This window comes from Eucalyptus grandis, chromosome 7 (genome assembly GCF_016545825.1).
Source record: "Eucalyptus grandis isolate ANBG69807.140 chromosome 7, ASM1654582v1, whole genome shotgun sequence".
Taxonomy (NCBI): Eukaryota; Viridiplantae; Streptophyta; class Magnoliopsida; order Myrtales; family Myrtaceae; genus Eucalyptus; species Eucalyptus grandis.
The window spans coordinates 49,004,406-49,025,639 of NC_052618.1; the positions used below are offsets into that span (position 1 = coordinate 49,004,406).

The 21,234-nt window shown below is 39.6% G+C and overlaps 1 protein-coding gene, 2 long non-coding RNA genes and 1 other non-coding gene across 5 annotated transcripts; 2 read left to right on the forward strand and 2 right to left on the reverse strand.

Annotated features, from left to right (window-relative positions):
- Positions 1-2,146: 2,146 nt before the first annotated feature.
- LOC104428832 lies at positions 2,147-7,152 on the forward strand. Of its 2 annotated transcripts, none has more exons than XR_005553086.1 (6): positions 2,147-2,487; positions 2,902-3,078; positions 5,012-5,281; positions 5,478-5,600; positions 6,184-6,311; positions 7,070-7,152. It is a non-coding gene; the product is annotated as an uncharacterized LOC104428832 (long non-coding RNA). The 2 variants fall into 2 exon arrangements; XR_005553085.1 differs by having other exon boundaries at positions 7,023-7,111.
- Positions 7,153-8,665: 1,513 nt separating this feature from the next.
- Positions 8,666-8,738, reverse strand: TRNAA-AGC. Its single transcript has one exon. It is a non-coding gene; the product is annotated as a tRNA-Ala (tRNA).
- Positions 8,739-9,072: 334 nt separating this feature from the next.
- On the reverse strand, positions 9,073-14,171 carry LOC104455762 (protein NRT1/ PTR FAMILY 4.6). Its single transcript, XM_010070497.3, is given in 5 exon segments — positions 9,073-9,520; positions 9,522-10,045; positions 10,290-10,312; positions 10,315-10,440; positions 14,153-14,171. Coding segments are annotated over 5 exon segments (1,140 nt in total).
- A 3,465-nt stretch (positions 14,172-17,636) lies between these two features.
- On the forward strand, positions 17,637-18,578 carry LOC108956630. The gene is made up of 2 exons (XR_005553084.1): positions 17,637-17,985; positions 18,186-18,578. It is a non-coding gene; the product is annotated as an uncharacterized LOC108956630 (long non-coding RNA).
- The last annotated feature ends 2,656 nt before the right edge of the window (positions 18,579-21,234 follow it).

A 21,234-nucleotide genomic window follows, 5' to 3' on the forward strand; every position in this document is an offset into this window, starting at 1 on the left:
TGGGCCGTTTTTGCTATTTTCATTTTAAAAGGTAAATTGTGCAACAAAACTACAAAGTACTGCGTGTATGAGGACTAAACATGTTATATGTCTAGAAAATAGAGAAAATCCACAATTCACTTGAATATTTTTAATATATAGATATATGGATATATTCAATTAAACATTTTCTATGTCTAACCATGGATGTACTGCAAAAGAAAAGGAGTTAATATGACCAAAAGAGAAAAAAAAAACTCTAAACTTGTATATCTCTAACAAATTTACTTCAAACTAATTTTTTGACTACTAAAAAGTCACAATCCAATACATTTGTGATAAATTTATCTTATGTTAATTTGTGTTAAATTAAATTAATATTATGAAGAAAAAAGCTGAACAAAGGGTAAAATCCCAAATCGGTATACCCATCCTCTATCATATGTCATTTTGCTCTGCAATTTGATAGTAAATTATACCGTTATGAAATAGGTTTGTAATTAATATATCAATTTGAAATCTTTTTATATCATTAAATAAAAATTACCGTTTGCGTACCAACATCGAAAATAAGTGGGTCCCGCGAAGGTAAAATTAGAGAAGACGTTCGAGTGAGTCCCACCATATGGCAAGTCTCACGTTTTCTTTTCTTTTTTTGGTCATGGTGAGTCTCACGTTGACGACATGGTTTTTATTTCAGCTGATAATTACATAAAACACATGAATGCCATTAATCCACTTGTGCCACATGATTTTTGTTCGGATAGATGTTATTCGATAACCTAACTACAAAGGGAATCTTGGTCAGCATTAGAACATTGTCAACAGAAGCTAGATTTATAAGATATTTTCTAATGCACATTCAGCAGCCAAACCAACAGGATTTGATTTATCTTTGCATTTGGAAGTTGATGCCAACATCATGTGTGGGCAATTTAGATTAAAAATGTAAATCAATTAATCCCAGCCTTGCAATGGTTGAGAATGTACCTGAAATTCTCCAGGAAACACACAATAGTGAAACGCATTAGGCACTCCTCGTTTGGAAATAAACCAATAGAAATGCCTACCTTGGCCCTCTAGATATTTAAACCTCTTAATTTTGTGGGTAAGGTTAAAAACAAAAACTCTTATATTGCTTAAACATATATCCGACGGGAGCTATAACGATTCTGCAGGAACTAGTCTGCGGGGGAAAACTTTTACTTTTCAGTAGGGCTAAAGAAACAATGTTAGTATGGCACGCCTTCTGTAAACTAAGTAAAAGAAAAATGCAACATCCTATCATCATATAAGAAATCACGGATCTACCTGCATTTATCTCATTCATTGCTCGCTTCACATGCTCATCTGGTTCTATATCAACAATTAGAGTCTGAACAATCTCCTAACCATAAGCTGACATAGCCTGCGGTGCAGAATAGACAAATGAAACACGGTCCCCTTCAACGAAATCATCAAGGAGTACCTGAATTATACCTTCTCAAGTTCGTCCTCTACAGCTTTTGCTATTTCATTATTCTGTTCAAATGTCGAATCAAGTTCCAGCTTGGGAACGCTTGCATGAATAACTGAGCCAGAAAAAGAAAAAAAAGTGATTTCTGCCCCCATCTCTGACATTCAAGCATACTGGCATGAGGAAGCAATAATTACTCCAAAGCAAACAATATGGCCAATAATTTAGTGCATTCAAAGATTTCATGTTAAGATCCCAAGATATGCAAATGAATATTCATATCAAATATGCACTTAAACAATGCTTCATGAAACAGTGAAAATAAGCAAACTAGCTCAAACTCTGATTACTTCTGTTTTTTTTTTTGGTCAGAAACGATACTGATTCGCATTCAAGGAGGATGAAAGTTACAACCTATAGATAGGGCGTCGATACAAAGTAAAGTCACTAACTGAGCAGGAGGAAATTTGGGCCAAGAAGGAGAGATGGATTTGCGAGCGTCGGCCTTAGCGGCCCAATCGGCTGCGGCATTTGCTTCCCTTCGGCAGTGACGTCGGCGACAAAAGCGTGAATCTCCCATGGTGAAGCACGATCATCGTTGAGCGCTTCAACAAGGGTCAGGCAGTCGGACTCAACAATGAGGTGCGCTTCTTTCTTTCCCTGTTCTAGCAGATAGGTGAGGGTGAAATTTAGGGCTTGAACTTCACATTGTAGGGGGGAAGACGCCCGAACAGTACGGGTAAATCCATCGATCAAAATACCGGCGGGATCCCTGAAGACACACGCGATTGCACCCGAGGTGGAATTAGGGGTAAAAGCCCCATCAATGTTTGCCTTGAAACTGCCATGAACCGGTGGAGTCCAAAGTCGATTAGGGTTGAGCAGAGGAGATTCGGGAATGGCCAATTGCTGCAAAGAGTGTCTGTACAGCGATTCTTCTGCAAGGGCCACATCTACAAGCTGATCTGGAGCTGTCCGTTGCCGGCGAAAAGTGAAATGATTGCGAGCCTTCCATATGTGCCAGAGGATGAAGGCAATGATCTCTTTGGAAGGTAAACCGGATCGAGTTTCAAAAACTTCCTGTAGCCACTCTTCTATTCGATTTCTGTTATAGACTGCATGATGAAGCTGTATTCTGTGATGAGACCAGATTTTTGATGTCCATGGGCAAAATAACATAATGTGTTCAGTGGTTTCCGGGGTTTGCATAGAACATAGCTGACATATAGGGTCCGATAAAATGTGTCGTTGATAGAGATTAGCCTTAGTAGGGAGAGCATTATGACACAATGACTAGATAAAAACTTTAATCCTGGGGGGTCTTGAGATTCCAGATATTTCGCCAGAGACAGGGGGATGGCTGATAAGAGGATGATGGTTTATTTAAGATTGGAGAGTGAGATGAGTGTTTGAGGATGTGATAGGCAGATTTAACGGAATACTGACCTGTTTGTGTGCCTGTCCAGATAAGATGATCAGCTGAAGGAGCTTGACTTAATGGAATAGTACTAATCTCCTCAACAATGTGATGGTCGAAGTGCCGTTGAAGAAGAGGGATATTCCAAACCTGATGCTGAGGGACTATGAAGCCAGCAACCAGTTTGGATTCTGCATGAGGAGCTGGTCCGCCAATGATTCCAGAGGTAAGCCATCTGTCCTCTCGAATATTGATGTTTTGGCCGTCACCAACTGACCACTGTAGCTTAGAAATAATAGCATCTCGACCGATAAGTAAGCTCTTCCATCCCCAAGAGGAATTGGTCTTGTTTGTTGCATGCCAGAAAGTGGTAGAATGATAATATAGGCCTTTGAATAGTCTAGCCCATAGTGAAGATGGGTTTTGAAAAAGTCTCCATGCTTGTTTCCCTAAGAGGGCTTTGTTTAAGATTAATAGATCACGAAAGCCAAGGCCACCATCTACCTTTCTCTGTTTTAGAACATCCCATGCTCTCCAATGAATACCATTTGAAGTGCTGCTTGTTTGCCACCAAAACTTAGCAATTTTCTGCTCAATGGATTTACATATAGAAACAGGAAGTTTAAAGATAGACATTGCATATTGCGGGAGAGCCTGTACGACTGTCTTTAACAAGATCTCTTTTCCTCCTTTAGAAATAAAATGCTCTTTCCATCCTTCAAGTTTGGCACTAACACGACCTAAGACCCATGCAAACATGTCCTTTTTAGACACACCCTAATCAGATGGAATGCCCAAATACTTGCCCATCTTAGATATAACAGGAACTCTTAACTCAGCAGCAAGGTTTTGTTGTAAAATGAAAGGACAATCCTTACCACAGAATAAACCAGATTTGTTTCTGTTAATAGCTTGGCCCGTAGCAAGACAATATTGATTTAAAATACTGGCTAGATTCTGGCTTTCTATGGTAGTTCCATTCAAAAGGAAGATTGCATCATCCGCGAAAAATAAATGGGAAAGGGTAGGACAGTACCTATTCAGCTTGAGTCCTTTAAGAGTGCCAGATTGAACAGCTTGATGCATGAGAGTAGATAAGAGATTGGCTACAAGAATGAATAAATATGGAGATAGTGGATCTCCCTGTCTAAGACCCCGTGTAGGCTGAAAGGATTCCAAAGATTCTCCATTAAATTTAACACTGAAAGTGGCGGTGGTGACACATTGCATCACCCATCTAACCCATTGAACATGGAAGCCCAGTTTTTTGAGATAGTCCTCTAAAAAATCCCACTCAACTCGATCGTAAGCTTTCTGCATGTCTAGCTTTAAAACCGCCTGAAAATGTTTCTTTCGTTTGCTGATTTTTAAATGATGCAAAACCTCCTGTACAACCATAATGTTATCTTGAATCTGTCTACCTGTGACATAAGCACTCTGTTCTGTTGAGATTAATTCTGGAAGAAACTGCTTTAAACGGTTGGCCAACACCTTAGAAATGATTTTGTATATAAAATTGCATAGACTAATTGGGCGATACTGTTCTAACCTTTCCGGATGAGGAATCTTGGGGATGAGAGCAATGAGAGTTCTATTAACAGAAGAGGGCATTACTCCTGAACTAAAAATTTGTTGACTGAAAGATAGATATCCTCTTGAATAATATCCCAATGATTGTGAAAAAATAATCCATTGAAACCATCCGGACCAGGGGCTTTATTGGCTCCAAGTTGGAAAGCAGCTTGCATAACTTCCTCCCTGGTTACAATTGCAGTTAAACTGGTGTTCATATCTGCTGTGATGACCTGAGGGCATTGTGCAATAATGGGCGCATAATCTCTAAAGCCGGTTGAAAGGTAAAGTTGTTTGAAATATGTTTGCGTAAGGCACTTAAGCTGAGTTGGATCACGAATCCAGCCAAGGTGCTCGTCTTTTAACATGCTGATGCGATTTCTTTGCCTGCGTTGGATTGTGGTTGCATGAAAGAACTTCGTATTCTTGTCACCCTCTCTTAGCCATTGAACCCTCGAACGCATTGCCCAATATGTTTCCTCTCTCTGCCATATTCTGTGAATTTTGTCTTGTAGGCTAGATACAAGTGCCTTGTCATAGGTAGAACTTGGTTTGTTAATGTGATTTTGAATCTGCTGCTGTAACAGATAGACTTGCTGCTGGGTGTTGCTGAAGAGGGATTTGCTCCACTTGGCAAGAGCAAATGAAGTGCGTTGAAGCTTGCTAGTCAAGGATGGAGGCCGCGTTGTTGGTGAAGTCCATGCATTGCTAATGATCGATTTGCAATCTTCCTCTTGAAGCCAGAAAGCTTCAAAGAAGAAAGTTTTCCTCCTTTTAGAAGAGGTCGGTTCAGTGAGTAAGAGAAGAGGACTGTGATCGGAGGCTAAAGCTGGGAAAGCAAAAACTTCTGCAGCCGGGTAAGATAATCGCCATTCAATTGTGCACAGAGCCCTGTCTAGTCTTTCTTTAATGGCTTCATCACCATCTCTTTTATTTACCCATGTGTAAAAGCAACCCTTACTTTCAATGTCCATAAACATGCAATCATTCACAAACTCTCGAAAGGAAGTTAATCTGTATGACTCCATAATCTTTTTCCCCTGCTTTTCCCAGTGGTAAAGGATGTCATTATAGTCTCCTATGCACACCCATGGAAAGGAACTTGAAGTCCGAATCTGTTTGATATCTGTCCAGACTTGCTGTCGATGATGGTAAATCGAAGGCGCGTGAAGACAGGTAAGTCTCATAGTTTTAGCAGTTTGATTCTTGGTACAAATTGTGTCGATGAAGTTGCAAGTAGAATGCTCAACTGTTAAAGTCACCTCCTGGTCATTCCAAAAGAGTACTAAACCTCCAGCCAAACCTATAGGGTTTACTACAAAAGAACTTGAGAACTTCAGCTGTCGCTTAAGATTCTGAATCAGCATTGCTTGATTTTTCATCTCCATCAAAAAAATGATATTAGGCCTTTCGCTGGCCACTAGGGCCCTTAATGCTTGAATTGTCAGGGGATTGCCCAGCCCTTGACAATTCCAACTTAGGATCCTCATTTGTCATGTGGTGGCTTTTTTAGGCAAGTCACCTCGGCCCATGTTCCAACCCCTTCAGTGGAAAAGATGGGGGTATCCAGGAGAGTTGAGTCATCGAGAACGACAGTTGCATCAGAAGAAGTCCCATAAGGAGAATATCTTTTGGTTTTTTTTAGTGGACTTGATTTGGAGATTGACCTTGGAGTCTTGATTTTCTTGCATAAAGAGTAATTCTCTGTTTCACTGTGTGGTAACAGCAGCTGGTTGAACATCGGAGATTTTTGTTTTAGGTCAGCAGAAGGAGAAGGCCGCTGCATAGTTGATGAATGTTTTGCTTTATTTGCCCATGTTTCTGAATGCTGATGAAGAAGCTGAGGGGCTGGAAGGAGTAAAGGAGCTGTTTGCGGTTGAGTTTCTGGTACGATTTCTTCAACATCTTCTTGATTCGGATATTGCTGATAAAACGCAGACCAAAATGGACTATGTTGATTGACCTCTGCCCTCAACCATTTACCATAAGACAAGTGATCAATGCCTTCAAGTTTTGCTGTATCATAAGGGATGTCATTACAGTACATGGCATAATGGCCAAGAAGACCACAGGAATAACAATAATGTGATAGACGTTCATATCTAAAGTCAAGCCATATGTGTTTCCCGTCCACTCTTATAAGTTTGCCAGATTGGAGGGGTTTGTTTAGATGAAGTTCAACTTTAACCCGCACTGATCTAACTGAGGAACTGTCATGGCCTTCAACTCGCACCTCCTGAACCTTACCAAGTTGTCCGACTGCTTTTGTAATCATAGTTTCAGTGCAGCGTTCCAGAGGAAGACCATAAATTTGCATCCAAAACTCACAAGTGGTGAAGTCATAGCAGTTCAAAGGGGTATTGGGCAACCAAGGCTTTAGAATAATCAGATGATGTCCAAACAACCAATGGCCATTATCTAGAATGCGCTGCTTTTCCCCTTCAGTATTGAATTTAAAGATATAGAATCCTTCTTCACGTTGAGAGATTTCAATATAGTCATTGCGCCAGACTCTTCTTAAGGTGTTCTAAAAGCAGGAAAATTAATAGTCGGATTGGACAGAATTTTACCGATTAGTGTGAGTTTGCATTCTTGCAGTTTTTCTATCGATACTTCATCTTCCCAGATGTCCACACCTTGTTCAGGCCAGAGTCTTCCAAGTCGTTGGCAGAGAGCAGCAACTCAAGCATCATCTTGATGAGGAGAGTCGGCCATGGAAATTATGAAGGATACTGGAGTTGCGGCGACATGCAAATACCGATGAAGAAAACAGTGGATACGATGATAGTGAAAAAAGCGAAATTGAGCTGAAATACACTCTGAAAGATGCGATGGGGAACAGATAGTGCATGCATGTAAAGATTTCAAACAGAAAGATGAAGATAGAGCTTGGGAGGATGGAAATAGAGATACGGTTAGAGAAAGTGAAAGTGAACGGGCTATAATTTCATGAAGAACGTGAGGAAAGAGACAGATGACAGAACATGGATGATGAAGGGGAAATCGGAGTAGAGAGAGTTGCGAGTGGGTGAAATGCCTTGTAAGTAGAGGAGAATTGCCATTACGAAGACAAAGGAAAAGATTCAGAGTAATTAGAGTTGAAAGGAGATGGAAGAGACTACCATGGCGGTAGAACAGACTCGACAAAACGAGAGCATTTCACCTCTTCCACGTTTGCTTGCAAAGGCTGTTCTCATTGATTACTTCTGTTGCCTCAACATAAAAATGAAAAAGTCGAAATGACCACGGAGAAGAGAGGGAAGGGGAAATCTCCTTTCACTAGCATATACCGAAGATATTTATGTTGTATCATGTTGCTAAAATGCTGGAGGCAGAACTTTCAATAAACATTCAGCTCCAAATAAGTCTACCAAAAAACCAACTCAGAAAAAGGAGGATTTATATATCGAGGTGATAGTTAGCAACTCACATAACCATAACAAAACAGACCAATTTAACTTTCTATGAAAATACTATCTTCATGTGTATGAATAATTATTATCCCTCTTATTTGAAAAAACTTAATGCTGCCGTGTCAAATATCAGAAATAGCTCAAAAGAGATGTTTAATTTCAAAGTGGATCGTGAAACCAAAGTACCAACGTGACCATTGCCTCTTGTACCAGAGATCCATTCCTCTTTGTTAAGGGATTATCTTATGTGTGTGATTAGCTAGTGCAGAGTCTAGCTAGGCAAAATCCTGTAGATTTCTTCTCTATTTTTTCGTGTTGTTGGGCCATATAGAATTCAATTCAATTCCTTGGGATCCATAGGTTCTAAATTTTTTTCCCTTGATAGTGTTAAATCTATCGTGTAATGTAACAAAGATTTAGAGAAGGAGCAGTAAGAATTTGTTACGTTGGTAGAAATTTCCTTGATGTAATTTGCAGTTTTTCCATAACTTTAATCAAAGAGGTTGATGTTCGGATGAGGAAGGGAATTTCTTGAACTCTTTTTTGACGCTGTTTATGAAGATGTGTATGAGATTATCATAATTTCAGCGTATGATTTATACAATATCAAACCCTATGTCAAGATTAAACACAAGAAGCATGCATACCGTTCTTTTGAGAAACTGATGAATGGATTCATGTTTTTGCCTCGAAAATGGCTGAAAGGGGTCTAGGGCTTACTTAGGTTCAAGACAAACTAAAAATATATAATATTTTTGACATAAATTTAAGATTGTTTTCCCTCTACAAAGAAAAGACAAAAAAAAACAAAAAAGAGAGAGAGGCAAGTGGAGATGCGGGGTATCGATCCCCGTACCTCTCGCATGCTAAGCGAGCGCTCTACCATCTGAGCTACGTCCCCATGACGGATAATTCGATGTTAATAAATAAAAAATTAACTTTAAAAAAAAAAGACAAGGGAGAATCGAGAAATTTTTAATTCCAAAAAAGCAACTCACCAAACGGTGTGCGCAAAGTAAATTAACTGTTCCTATCTTTTTTCACCTCGCTCTTGAATCAAATGAGTGTATCCCTACGGTTACAAGAAAAGCCCCCATGCATGCATGGATAATCTCACAACCAAACTGTAACCATTTTACCTATCAACCCCCCCTCTCTCTAAAAGTATAATTATATACAGTGGAAATAGTTCTCGTTTTCTCAAATTTAGCACCACAATCTCCATCAATTTCGCCTCACTTGCTAGACCCCGCGGATCTGTACTTGTACTTACTGGCCCAGAACAGGTAGTTCAGGAAGTTCAGCCCGCTGAGCACGCACATTAGCCAGTAGAACCTCTCCAGATGGTACCCATTCAAGCTCGCGCCCTCGAGCCAAGGCCGGTGCCCGGAATGGCCTGTCGCGGTGTTCACGATCGGCACAATCACCGTGCTCAGGTAGTACCCCATGGCCAAAGAGGCCCACGAGAGGGCTGTTGCCAGGGACCTCGTGCTGGCCGGGGCCTCCGAGAAGAAGAACTCCGGCAGCCCCGCCAGGGTGAACAGGTCGGCCGACCTGAGGAACAGGTACTGGAGCGCGATCCAGAAGAAGGTGATGAGCAGCGGGCTGGGGGAGGCGAGGAGGCCCGAGTCGGTCGCTACCCGCTTCCGCTTGATCTCCACCAGGGCGGCCACCGCCATGGTCGATCCTCTGCAGGTGCGTTATGCCCGTCTCGGTCTTGGTGGCCAGCCGCGCGAAGGGGATGATGAAGTGGTCGTAGACCGGGGCGAGGATCATGATGAAGAGGATGGGGAAGATCGGAAGGGAGGCTGGCGGGACCTCGAGGGAGCCCAGTTTGGTGTCCATGGTCGACGTTTGTTGGACCGAGAAGGTGGAGAGCTGGGCCAAGCAGCAGTTGAGTATGATGGTGCAGGCGAAGACGGGGAGGAGTTTCAGGACAACCTTGACGTCCTCGACTTGCTGGACGCTGCACTCCAGTGACCGGTTGATAGGCTTGCTTGTCACTGCTCTGTTCAGGAAGCTCAAGCTTCCATTCGAGGCAAGTTTCGCCTCTTTTGATTTCTGGTCATCTTCTGCTCCTGCTTCGAATGCTTCCTGTTTGCGTGGGGCCGTCTGCGTTGTTGCATAAGCAGGGCTCGTGTTCATGCTTGCAATGGCATTGCTTGTGTTCCTGGATTTGCAGGGATTGAGCGTAGCAGCAACCGAAACCTGTCGCAACAAAGAATACATGAGCAAGATGACATGGTAACGGGTGAATACTGATCGGACACATGCGCATTCTTAAGAACTAAAGCGATCATCGGGCAGGCTCGAGCCGTGCCAGAAAAGGAGGTCTCCAGGCTCCTTCGGCCTTGGCAGGCTTCATAAACCGTCAGGTTCATGATAAGGTCTATCGAATCACCCTTTCCAGCAGAGACCAAGAGAAACCCAATCCAAGAAAATGAATGCAGACCTTGAAAATGGTCGTGAGCGACTCCCGGAGGGGATCTTGTTCCTGTAAATGGCTGATCCAGCAAGAAAGATCGGGATGGACAGGAATATCGCGAGCGTCGAGATCCCGAATCCCCACTGTACGTAGCGCTGATGCTTGACAGCGGCGCCCACTTGACAGAGCCGTAGTCAAGCATCAGCGCTACGTACAGTGGGAACATGGACTTCACCACCTTGTATACGTCCTCCCATCCTATCATCTTCCTTGCTGATGAGCGCTGTCTCTGGTCGTGGGGTTGGTGAGGACTGAGGAGTGACCTATGCTTGATAGCAATCGAAGATGTTGTGCCCCTGGTTGAGTTTCTTCTTCACGCTCTTTATGCTTCTTACCTGGTTGAGTTTGAGTTTTTTCTTCACGCTCTTTGTGCTTCTTCTTCTTTTTTTTTCTCGGGAGGGCAAAATTGACCAGGAAGATATTTCTTCGGTCCCGCTTTATATAAGGGGAGTACGGCGGTAGAGGATGACGACGTCTGCCAACAGAATCCCGTAGAATACTTTCGAAACCCAACAATAGATTTAAAATCGCGGTGTATTTTAAGGAAAGAGGAGTTGGAGCGTATTGAGATTCCAGTAAAGAGTAGTTAACGCCATCTAGATTTTCCCTCTTTCGAACCTTCCGTCCCCTTGAATCCGCGAGCTTAATCTTAAATTTGGAGACCGCGTGATAATCTTATTCGAGACTCCGCGTGGATAGTTTTTCTATCTTTGATTTGTGCAATAATCTATTGAGTATTTTGCTTTGTCCGAGAAAGGGAAAAAACATAATAGTTCATTAGACGACTTACGACTCTCAAAATTAAGTATAAACTATTCAAGAATTTGCCATTTGAAAACTAGATAGCTCCTGTTCGAATCTCACAAGTTGCAAGCAATCATTCTTTTTTTGGGTTATCGGGATCTTGCTTATAAATGTTGAAGGCCTTAACTTGATCCAAATAGATTTTTTCTAGTCTGAGTGGGTTTTCAACTTTGAATATTTTGTAATTTAAATTCATAAGGAAACCTCATCTAGGCTAGCTTATTAATTCGAGCTACCTGATTTGAGTGAGTTTTTTAATTTGAGCGTTCTCTAGTTTCCCAATTATGGGTGATTGACTCCAAGGTGGGTAGGGTTTAGATCTGGACCTTAATTGGGTCTAGGGTGGGTAAGGTTTAGACTTGGATCTTGTACTCGACACTGTTATAACTAGTTCCCCTTTTTTGAACAATGTACTCGACTTTGTTTGTATTGGACCATATACCCGACCCACCCTGTTTTTTTCGGTCCGGTTCCAAGGTCAACCATATTTTCATTGGAACCTGTTTTGCAATCTCCCGATATCCTATACAACTCTAATTTTATATTAATATAATAGAAAATAACGTAATCATTCTAATTTGTATCGAAATATTAAGCACTTGTATAAATAAATATATGAACTTTTTGACTAAATAAAAAATTAAGGATCCATGGGGCTAATTATAATAAATAAAATCATAAGGCAAAGAATTAACAACAAACATAGGCTTAATTAATCTTATTCCCACAACTACTACATGAAGCTACTCATTTATGCAAGCATAACTCCTCGTACAAAAGAGAAATTAGGCAAGCTAATCCACGTGGTACACAAGAATTTAGTGGCAACGAACACCATCCGTCTATCGGACGATGTGAGAGGGAGCCGATGAGGGAGGGAATCAAGTGAGGAAGAGGAATGATGAAGGAGGAGTGCTGCGTGTGTTTAAGAGAGCCAAGAGGAAAAACGCCGTGTGATTGTGGAAGTAAGAGTAGAAATAAGAGGAAAAAATAGAGTTTTTGATCTGTACTTACAAAATCGGTTCCAAAATCAGTCCGAGAACCAGTTCCCAAGTGGGTAATCAATCAAACTAGTTCCAAATTTTGAGAACTTGTTCTCGGACCGATTTCAACGGGAACCGGTTCCTGACCCTATTTTTCATATGGGTCGGTCCGGTTTCTGGTATACTCGATTCGGTTGCACACCCACATTCCTAATTGTAGTGATTTTCTATCTAGAGTAAGCTTTCCCAAATTAGGTTTTTTAATTTGGATACAGATGTTATATATTTAATATATGGGATTCTACGGCTATGACACATGTTAGAGCAAATAGTAAGAATATTAGGATTTTTCAATGAGGTTTAAGTGCCAAGTGGATAGTTAATTTTTTATTTTTGCTCCTACCTTTTTGTCCTCTTTCTTTTTGGGCCAATTTTGCTATTTTCATTTTAAAAAGTAAATTGCGCAACAAAACTACAAAGTTCTGTGTGTATGAGGACTAAACATGTTATATGTCTAGAAATAGAGAAAATCCACGATTCACTTGAATATTGTTAATAAATAGATATATGGATATATTCAATTAAACATGTTAGATGTCTAACCATGAATGTACCACAAAAGAAAAGGAGTTAAAAAAATCTAAACTTTTTATATTTATAATAATTTATCTCAAATTAATTTTTTGATTACTAAAAGTCACAATTTAATACATTTGTAATAAATTTTGTCTTCTATTAGTTTCCGTTAAATTAAATTAATATTATAAATAAATAAAAAACTAAACAGAGGGTAAAATCTCAAATCAAGTATACCCATCCATTGTCATGTCATTTTGCTCAATCATTTGATAGCAAATTTAATGGAAAGTAAATTTATCATAGTTATATCGTTATAAAATAAGTTTATAATTTATGTATAAATTTGATTTTTTTATATTATTAATAAAAATTAACGTTTGGGTACCAACATCCAAAATAAGTGGGTCCTGCGAAGGTAATATTAGATAAGACGTCTAAGTGAGTCCCACCAAATCGCGATTCTCACGGTTTTATTTTTATTTTTGGGTTATGGCGAGTCTCACGTTGACGATGTAGATTTTTTGTTGTTGTTGTTTTTTTTTGGCCTACAGCCCGGGGGCCATGTTGTATCAAGCACAATACCGGATTCCTTACAAATATATATATATATATATATTTTCAGTACATTTCGTTAAAAAAAATTGTTTGAAAATAATTTTGGTAAAAATAATCCTTTATGTCGTCTTAGATAATTAGCCAATAAATTTCATTATCGATAATAATTTATTTATGACCATTTTCATGGATGATGAAATATTTTTCGTTCATTTATTTTTATAAGTGATATAAACGATCATTTTAAGAAAATATTTTTCAAATCGTTCATATTCCATAAAACGGACATAACATCATTTTCTAACTCTTTATTCATCATGTGAGCCTCGTGTACTTATATTTTTCTATCCATGACATGCTTTTGGAAAGGGAATACTCACACGAATTGTCCGTGAACTTCATTCTAAATGTGTAGAGTCGTCTCGAAACTTTTAATTTACACAATATTATCCATAAATTTTGACCAAACGTGTAATGCCGCTTTTTAAACTTTAATTTACTATTGGAAAGCAAGTGCGCTAAGTCTCATGATGAAAGCAAACTAGTATCCACGAAAAAATCTCCCCCCAATAGGATCCCGTGTTAAAGTCAAACAATATTATTCGAAGGCTTATGCAGATGAATATTCAAAACATTTTGGTACCTAATGTGGTCCTGAATTTTGATCCAAATTTGCAGTGTGACTAGTGTCGTTTCTAAATTTTTAATTTAATTTTGGAAAGCAGGCGTATCCGAGGCACTTGAACTAGTAGATCCCAAGACGAAAGTCATACTAACATCCACGAAAAGAGTGCTCTTGCCCTCTCCCTCCCTCCCTCCCTCCCCTTCTCTCTCTATCTCTATCTCTCCGTGAGATCTTATGCTAAAGTTGAACAGTAGATGAAATATCCAAAACACTTTGGAACTCACTTCTCTTCTTCCACGCCATTCCATTTCCCTGTCATTCAAGCTTCGAGTTCGATCATCTCATTTGCAGAGAGGCGAAGTATACTGACGTTTTCAAGCAGCAAAAGCCACGACGCAGGCGTTGAAAAAGATGGAGTTCTCATGTCCTTTTTTCCCCTCTCGGATTTTGATCTATGCGAAATTCTCATGCCATACACCGCTTGCGTGCTGTCGCCTTTTTTATTACTTCCAAGAACTTTGGGCTTTTGTGAAAGTGCATGCACTTTCGATCTATACTTCGATAACACGACGGGTTAAGGTATCGCACACGTCCGATTTGTTTCGTACGTCAAGGAATCAGAGATGGAAATTTAGCGTTTATTTTTTTTATGTCGAACCGGTCCGAATTTGGGAGGTCTAGCGACATTTTAGAAAGTCAAAGGTATTAATGTCAAATTAGGATTTTTTTTATATATGTTTTTTCTTGGTCAAAGTCAAATAAGGATTTCGGGCGTGGGACATTGGGTGAAGTTGAAGGTTTTTTTGGGAAAGTATCTTATCAATCATCCGTCTACTGTGAAACAAACGCAACCTTATTTTCTAATTCTCACTTCTTTACACAATCCCTCTGTACGTATATTTTTCTATGATTGAAATAGAGTTTCATCTCTCTATGAATTTCTAACGCATGCATCTAATATCCTATTTTATAATTCAGGCATTCAAAATTCGTAATGCTCATTTTGGTTTTCCTTCAAGGACATGCTTTTGGAAAGAGAATACTAGCACGAATTGTTCCAAACCTTCATTCTAAACATGTAAAGTTGTCTCTAAACTTTTAATTTGCATAATATAATTCTTAATTTTTAATTTACTCTTGAAAAGCAAGTGCATCTAAGACACTCGAACTAGGTCCCGCAATGAAAGCATACTAGGATCCACGAAAAAAAAGAAGCTCTCTCTCCCCCTCGGTGGGATCCCATGCTAAAGTTGAATGGTAAGATATGAAAGCTTATGCAAATAAATATCCAAAATGCTTCAGTACTTAATGTAGTCCCTGAACTTTGATTCTAATGTATAGTGTCATCTCTAAAATTTTAATCCGCTTTTGAAAAGGAAGCAGGCACTCAAACTAGGTAGCACATGCACCAAAAACAAAAATGCTCTCTCTCTCTCCCCTAAATTGAAATGATACTATCTAAAGGCTTATGTAGATGAATATCCAAAATGCTTTGATACTCAATGTGGTCTTTAAATTTTGATTCAATGTATAATGTCATCCCTCTATTATTGTTGAAGAAATCTTTCCAGAATATTTTGAAGCTGACAAAACATTTCTATCAGTCTAAGTCTGGATATCGATAGTTAAAGTCTCAAGAATTTATAGTCTCAAGACTTTGTTATCTCAAGACTCAAGACTCAAGACTCAAAATTATTCTCACTGACAGTCTTTCTAATCCAGTGTTGAAGAAAATCCAAAGTCGAGGTTTATGGTTGAGGATTTGATTCTATCCTCTGGAATAGATTCTTTGGTTGGATAATCATTTCGGATTCTTTAATTCTTATCTAAGATCAATTGAAGATCCGATGGTCGACGAAATAATCTTGGATTATTCTATTCTTGGAAACCGAGATCCTGATTGTATGGGCGAACGATTGATGGGCTATCATCGATTCCTTAAATAGCTCGGATGATCTTCTTGATTGATTCCGTCCAACGGGTAGATTGGAGGAATTCCTTTGGTAAGTGCCAACGGCTATGATGGCATGAAGGAGTATAAAAGGAAGATGTTCTAGTTGTTTTAAGTGTGTGATCGATAGAAAAATTCCAGTCGAAGATCCTTGATTGTTAGTCGAGACGAGCAAAATTGTACACAGAGAGTGTTTATACTTGGTAACGCCTTGAGCGAGTGTGGTAGATCATCTACACCTAGAAATCAAGGAAGATCAACACTGTAACAACTCTTTGATCATAGTGGAATCCAGCCAATCGGCTGTCGGTGCGAAAAGAGTGGACGTAGGCTTGAATCAAGCCGAACCACTATAAACTGAGTGTTCAATTCTCTCTTTCCCTTACTCAGTCTTGCGATTGAATTTTTAACTGTTGCAAATTCTTTAATTGTTTAAATATCGTGCAAGCTTCGAGAAATTTTTTTTACCTATTCACCCCCCTCTAGGTACTCGTACTAGCTATTTCAATTATTAATTTGTTTTTGGAGAGCAAGCGTGTCTGAGGCACTCGAAATAGTAGATCCCCTAACAAAAACCGCATTAGGATCCACCAAAAAAGTGCTTCTGCCCTCTCTCTCTCTCTCCATGAGATCCCGTGCTAAAGTCGAACAGTACTTCTTTAAATGCTCGTGCAGATGAAATATCCAAAACGCTCTCATACCCACTTCTCTTCTACAACGCCATCATACCTTTCGTTCAAACCCTGAGTTCGATTTCTAAGTGGCCTATGATGTTTTCGAGCAGCAAAAGCCCCAATGCAGACGTTGAAAAGTATGGAGTTCTCGGTTCTCTTTTGTCCCTCTGAGACTTGATTAATGCGAAACTCTCATGACATCCCACGCTTGAGTGCTGTTGCCTTTTTGATTACTTCCAAGACCTTTGGGTTTTCGTGAAAGTGCCATGCAGTTTTGATTTGTATTTCACGTCGCAGTATGTTTCTTCGGTAACACGACGGTTTAAGGTATCCCACACGTTCGATTTGTTTGGCACGTATCGGAGACGGAAATTTAGTGTTTTCTTTTTTCTATCGAACTGTTGGACGCAAATTGCGTAACCCAAGATTGCCATAACTAGAACAAAAACATGCATAATTGAGTAAAAAAATTAACGCACCTGTTTTGGGATCCATTGTTCTTGAAGTGGAAGCGGAAACACAATGTTCCACGCACAAGTCATTCTCCTCTATTGCCTTCCATATCACTGGTTCAATGAGACGGCCTCCTCACGTTTAGTGTTAGGTAAACGCCCCTTAGGTGTGAGAATTAGGGTTAGAGGAGAAACTTGAGCATTCCAGCCAATCCCTCTCATTACGGGTTAGGCTCAACTTGGCTCACACTAGCCAGCTCATATTAAACTAATTAAGAAACCTACTATCTCACCTTAGACCAAACCCCGTAAAACAATAAATGTTAAATGGTAAATTACAATATTAATTAATGTAGTCCACAATTAAAAAAACTCTTACATTCTCCTACTTGGACTATATTAATAAAATAAAAAACTCTGGATGCTTTTTAATAAATAAATAAATAAATAACAGAGGAAAACATGACAGAAAACATCAACCGAAAAATTCCAACAGTAAGTAATGCACTTGCACCGAGGAATCTTCCATACTGAACCTATCTTTCCTACCGACCTGCACCCCATCTGACGTTTCAGAGAGAAATTCATGGCAATACCATCATATTTATGGACAACCGCAGTATCTCTCTCCTCAGACCAGAGGTTATTGCTATAACACTTGGTGCGCACTAATTTGGTTGGACATTTCTCTTTTGCAGCCGAAAATTGGTTTTCCTTCAGTTAAGTTGTACAGATTGCGTATAGCACATTGACAGTTATGTGATACGTTAATTTGATTTCTTGGCTAGTTCTTTATTTGTTAGCTTTTGAAACATTACAAATCAAGCATGTCATTGGCAGCAGATATATTGCATGAACATTAATGACGTACGTTGCATGTTATAGATTTGATTGTCTTAAATTCTCACTTCTGCTCATTTTGAAAGTGATCATTCTCCTAACTATTTATAGGGCCAATAGGATCTGCTAAAGTGGACCTTGCAGAGTCCCAAGACTCTTACCTGTGCCGGGTGTCTCTGCCAGGGGCAAGAAAATATCCAGTACGTACCTAATACCCAACTTAATAGGTACTAAACAAAGTCATGATAACAACTAATATTCACCAGAGTGAGGAATCCAGAAAGATATTTTCTTTTTCTTGTATGGTGTTATTTCTTCATTCTCGAGACTTTCAATTCATATGGTGATCTGAAGGTAATGACACATTCTTTAAATTTTGCTTTTATGCTGCCGTATTTAGTTGTGAACTTGACACGGACAGTGAGGTCTTGATTGAAGGAGAAGCAAGAACAGAAAACCTTCATCAATCAGGACACATGACTCTCTCCTTTCACCTGCTGTTCATCCCAACAAACCTTAACTTTGGTGCGGATGGGATCTTGAAGGGAGCTGTCAAGAAGCTGATCAATACCAGATGACTGTCAGGCAGCTCAGACTTTATGGAATACGCAAGTAGAATTCCTGTGTGCAGTTCTAATGAAGTACTTGTTCAAAAAAGGTAATGTTAAACATACCTGGTAATGGCTTTTCTCTTTACTTGGAATTGATAATTCTAAAACTATTCTTTTCATCTCACTGTTGTATGTTTTACCATTTCGTGATTTGTTATTCATTAATATCTATTGAACTTGTCTCTATTACTATATTAAAATGATGCAGTTATTGTTTTGGTCGGTTTGACATTGGGCTTTCATGCATCTTTTCATATATTCATAGGTTATCTGGATATTGTATTGGGTCTTGAGTTCTGGCTAGTCACTCTGTTATGCTCTCCAAGTCACATCGATATATGAGTTCAAGGCAGTTTCGCATGACCTTGATGCATGGTTCTTCTGGTTGTTAGCATTCTTTAAATCACTCCATTGCAATTGCTTGATGCTCTCCAAAGGGCCACATTCATATTCACAGACTATCTCCATTCATTCGGTGATTGTGTGATTGATTCCGAGATCTTCTGGAATTATTATATAATTCCTTTCTCTAAGATTAACTAGCTACCCTCATTTATGTTTCAACATTTTCAGAACATACCGTGAGTAGTATGTGCCACTTGTTGACCTAAGCATATGCCTACCTATATAAATCGTTGACTCAGCTCCTACCTTTCACACTTTTAGAGCCAAAATTGGTAAAGCCTCTACTTGTTTCATGTTTCTTGTTTCCTTGTATTGCCAGTTAGGGAAACTATCAAATTGCACAAAGAAATTTCATCTTTTTGTGATTTGTTTGCAGAAATGTTTCTGGTTGTGATTTATGCAAGTCGTTTTTGTACATGCACCAATAAAGGATAATAACCAAAATGAAGATTACACCATCAGTGGACTTTATGGATTTTGTTTGGATGGCTTTCATATGCGGCACCTGCAATCCGCTCACAGAATCTGATTTCTCTGTGAACACAGAGGAAACTTAGTAATTAACTGCTCTCTACGAGACCAAGCTAAATCTGGCAAAGCATGTGACTACTATATAAAACAAATACAACTTTGCTATTAGGAACTGTGCAGTCCCTGAATCAGCATATAGAGCAAGGCAGAAGTGCATCACGGACAAGACTCATGAGTATCCTTAACATGGACATTGCAGAGTCTGACCCTTCCCTGTTCCAGAGGCTCTTCCACTAGGTGAGAAGAGATAGTAAGTTCCTCATGGCCAAAGTTAATATTTGCTCTATATAGTAGTCCCAGTTCTTTGCCAGATCTTACTCAGTTGTTATGGGGTAAGAAGCTGATTGCTTATTTTCCTCCTTGCTCTACAATGCAACCCCAAACGTAATGCAAAACTTCCATATTAGGCTCATTTGACCTGCTGATTTGGCTTGGATATGGTCATTGGTGTGCAAGAGTCAGGATATCTGCCATTTGACCATTTGGTCCGCAAGTTTTTGCATCGGTTTCAGTTAATGGTGCTTAAGAAATGGATAGTTTCCCTTCCGTGTGCTGTAGCCATCTGAACCGATTGTTTTTTTTTATTAGTTATGACAATAAATGCACAGAAGAGACAGGATTTCGGCAAGATATATCTTCTTTCTTATGGTGTTATTTCTTTGTATTAGGAGTATGGAGTCACAAGATAAATTATGTTGAAGTACCAATGCATCCTCTAATACTTGCTATCAAGTTGCTGCAGCATTAAATGGTGAACTTTTTGCAGATGGCGGGGTAGAGATCAGAGGAATGACCGTAGCAGGTGATGAGACGGATCACAGGTCTGGGAAGGTGTTTCAGTGGAGAATTAAAAGCCTTTTCCCGACTGGGCTCTTCTCTCTCTCTTTTGAGCTGCCCAGACCCATTGATCACACAGTTCAACGGCAACTTCAGTGCGGATGGGATTTTCCAGTGATTCATAGAGAAGCTGATGGACAATCGGTAAATCTGGCAACTGAGGCTTCATAGGAGTATTGACTTCATAAAGGGAAAATGTCAGAGCGTTTACGGGCACTTGCTAAGGCTCTTTACTTATGCTTTTGTTAAGTAGACTTTTCAAAAAGTTCTTCGTCTCGTACGTTAATCCTCATCCATTCTACTAATGAGATATATTTGCCCTTTAAAGTATTGGATACTCTTGTTTTCCTATAGAGAATATGTTGCTCTGCACATAAAATCAGATTATGCAAGCAATTTATCTGGTTGTGATTTCTCGCTTGTTTTCTCGTTACCTATGCTGAGGTACGGTAAGCCAGATGAAGAGTGTAAGATGTTCAGACCGTTGGGCTTTGTTTCAAATGGCTTTCGTCTACAATATCGGCACTTCCAAGTCCTAGAAATGTCCAAGGGTGTTATCTTGCTTTTCTGGTTTCTTGTCCTGATCTTACCTAGATTTGGTTCATATCACCGTGACAAGATAGAAGGGATTGGCACATACTATCCACGAGTGTCCTTATAAGGTTGTTAATGGATGAGTCTTAACTTTAAAAGGTGGTATTTTCCTGTATTATGGAATTCAGGGACCATCAAACAATCTATGGAATTCTTTCATGGGACTGGAAGGGTTAGGGTGCTTTGCAGATGGTGGCAAAAATTCTTTTCTTGTAGAGTTTGACCAATGATGGTGAGCAATGAAATCGCAAAGATAGGAATGATTAGCCAAATCAGGACACCTTTGTGTAAAGCTTTTGTTATAGAAAATGAGATTATAGTGTTAGTCAATGTATATTCGTCTTACTCAAATGTTGCAGGTCCTAGATTAGCATAAAGATGAGTTAGTGCAGGTGTTTAACCAGAGTGAGGTTGCTAAGTGGCTCTATCCGATACATCACCCTTCACCCTTAGATCAAGTCCACTGGTGCA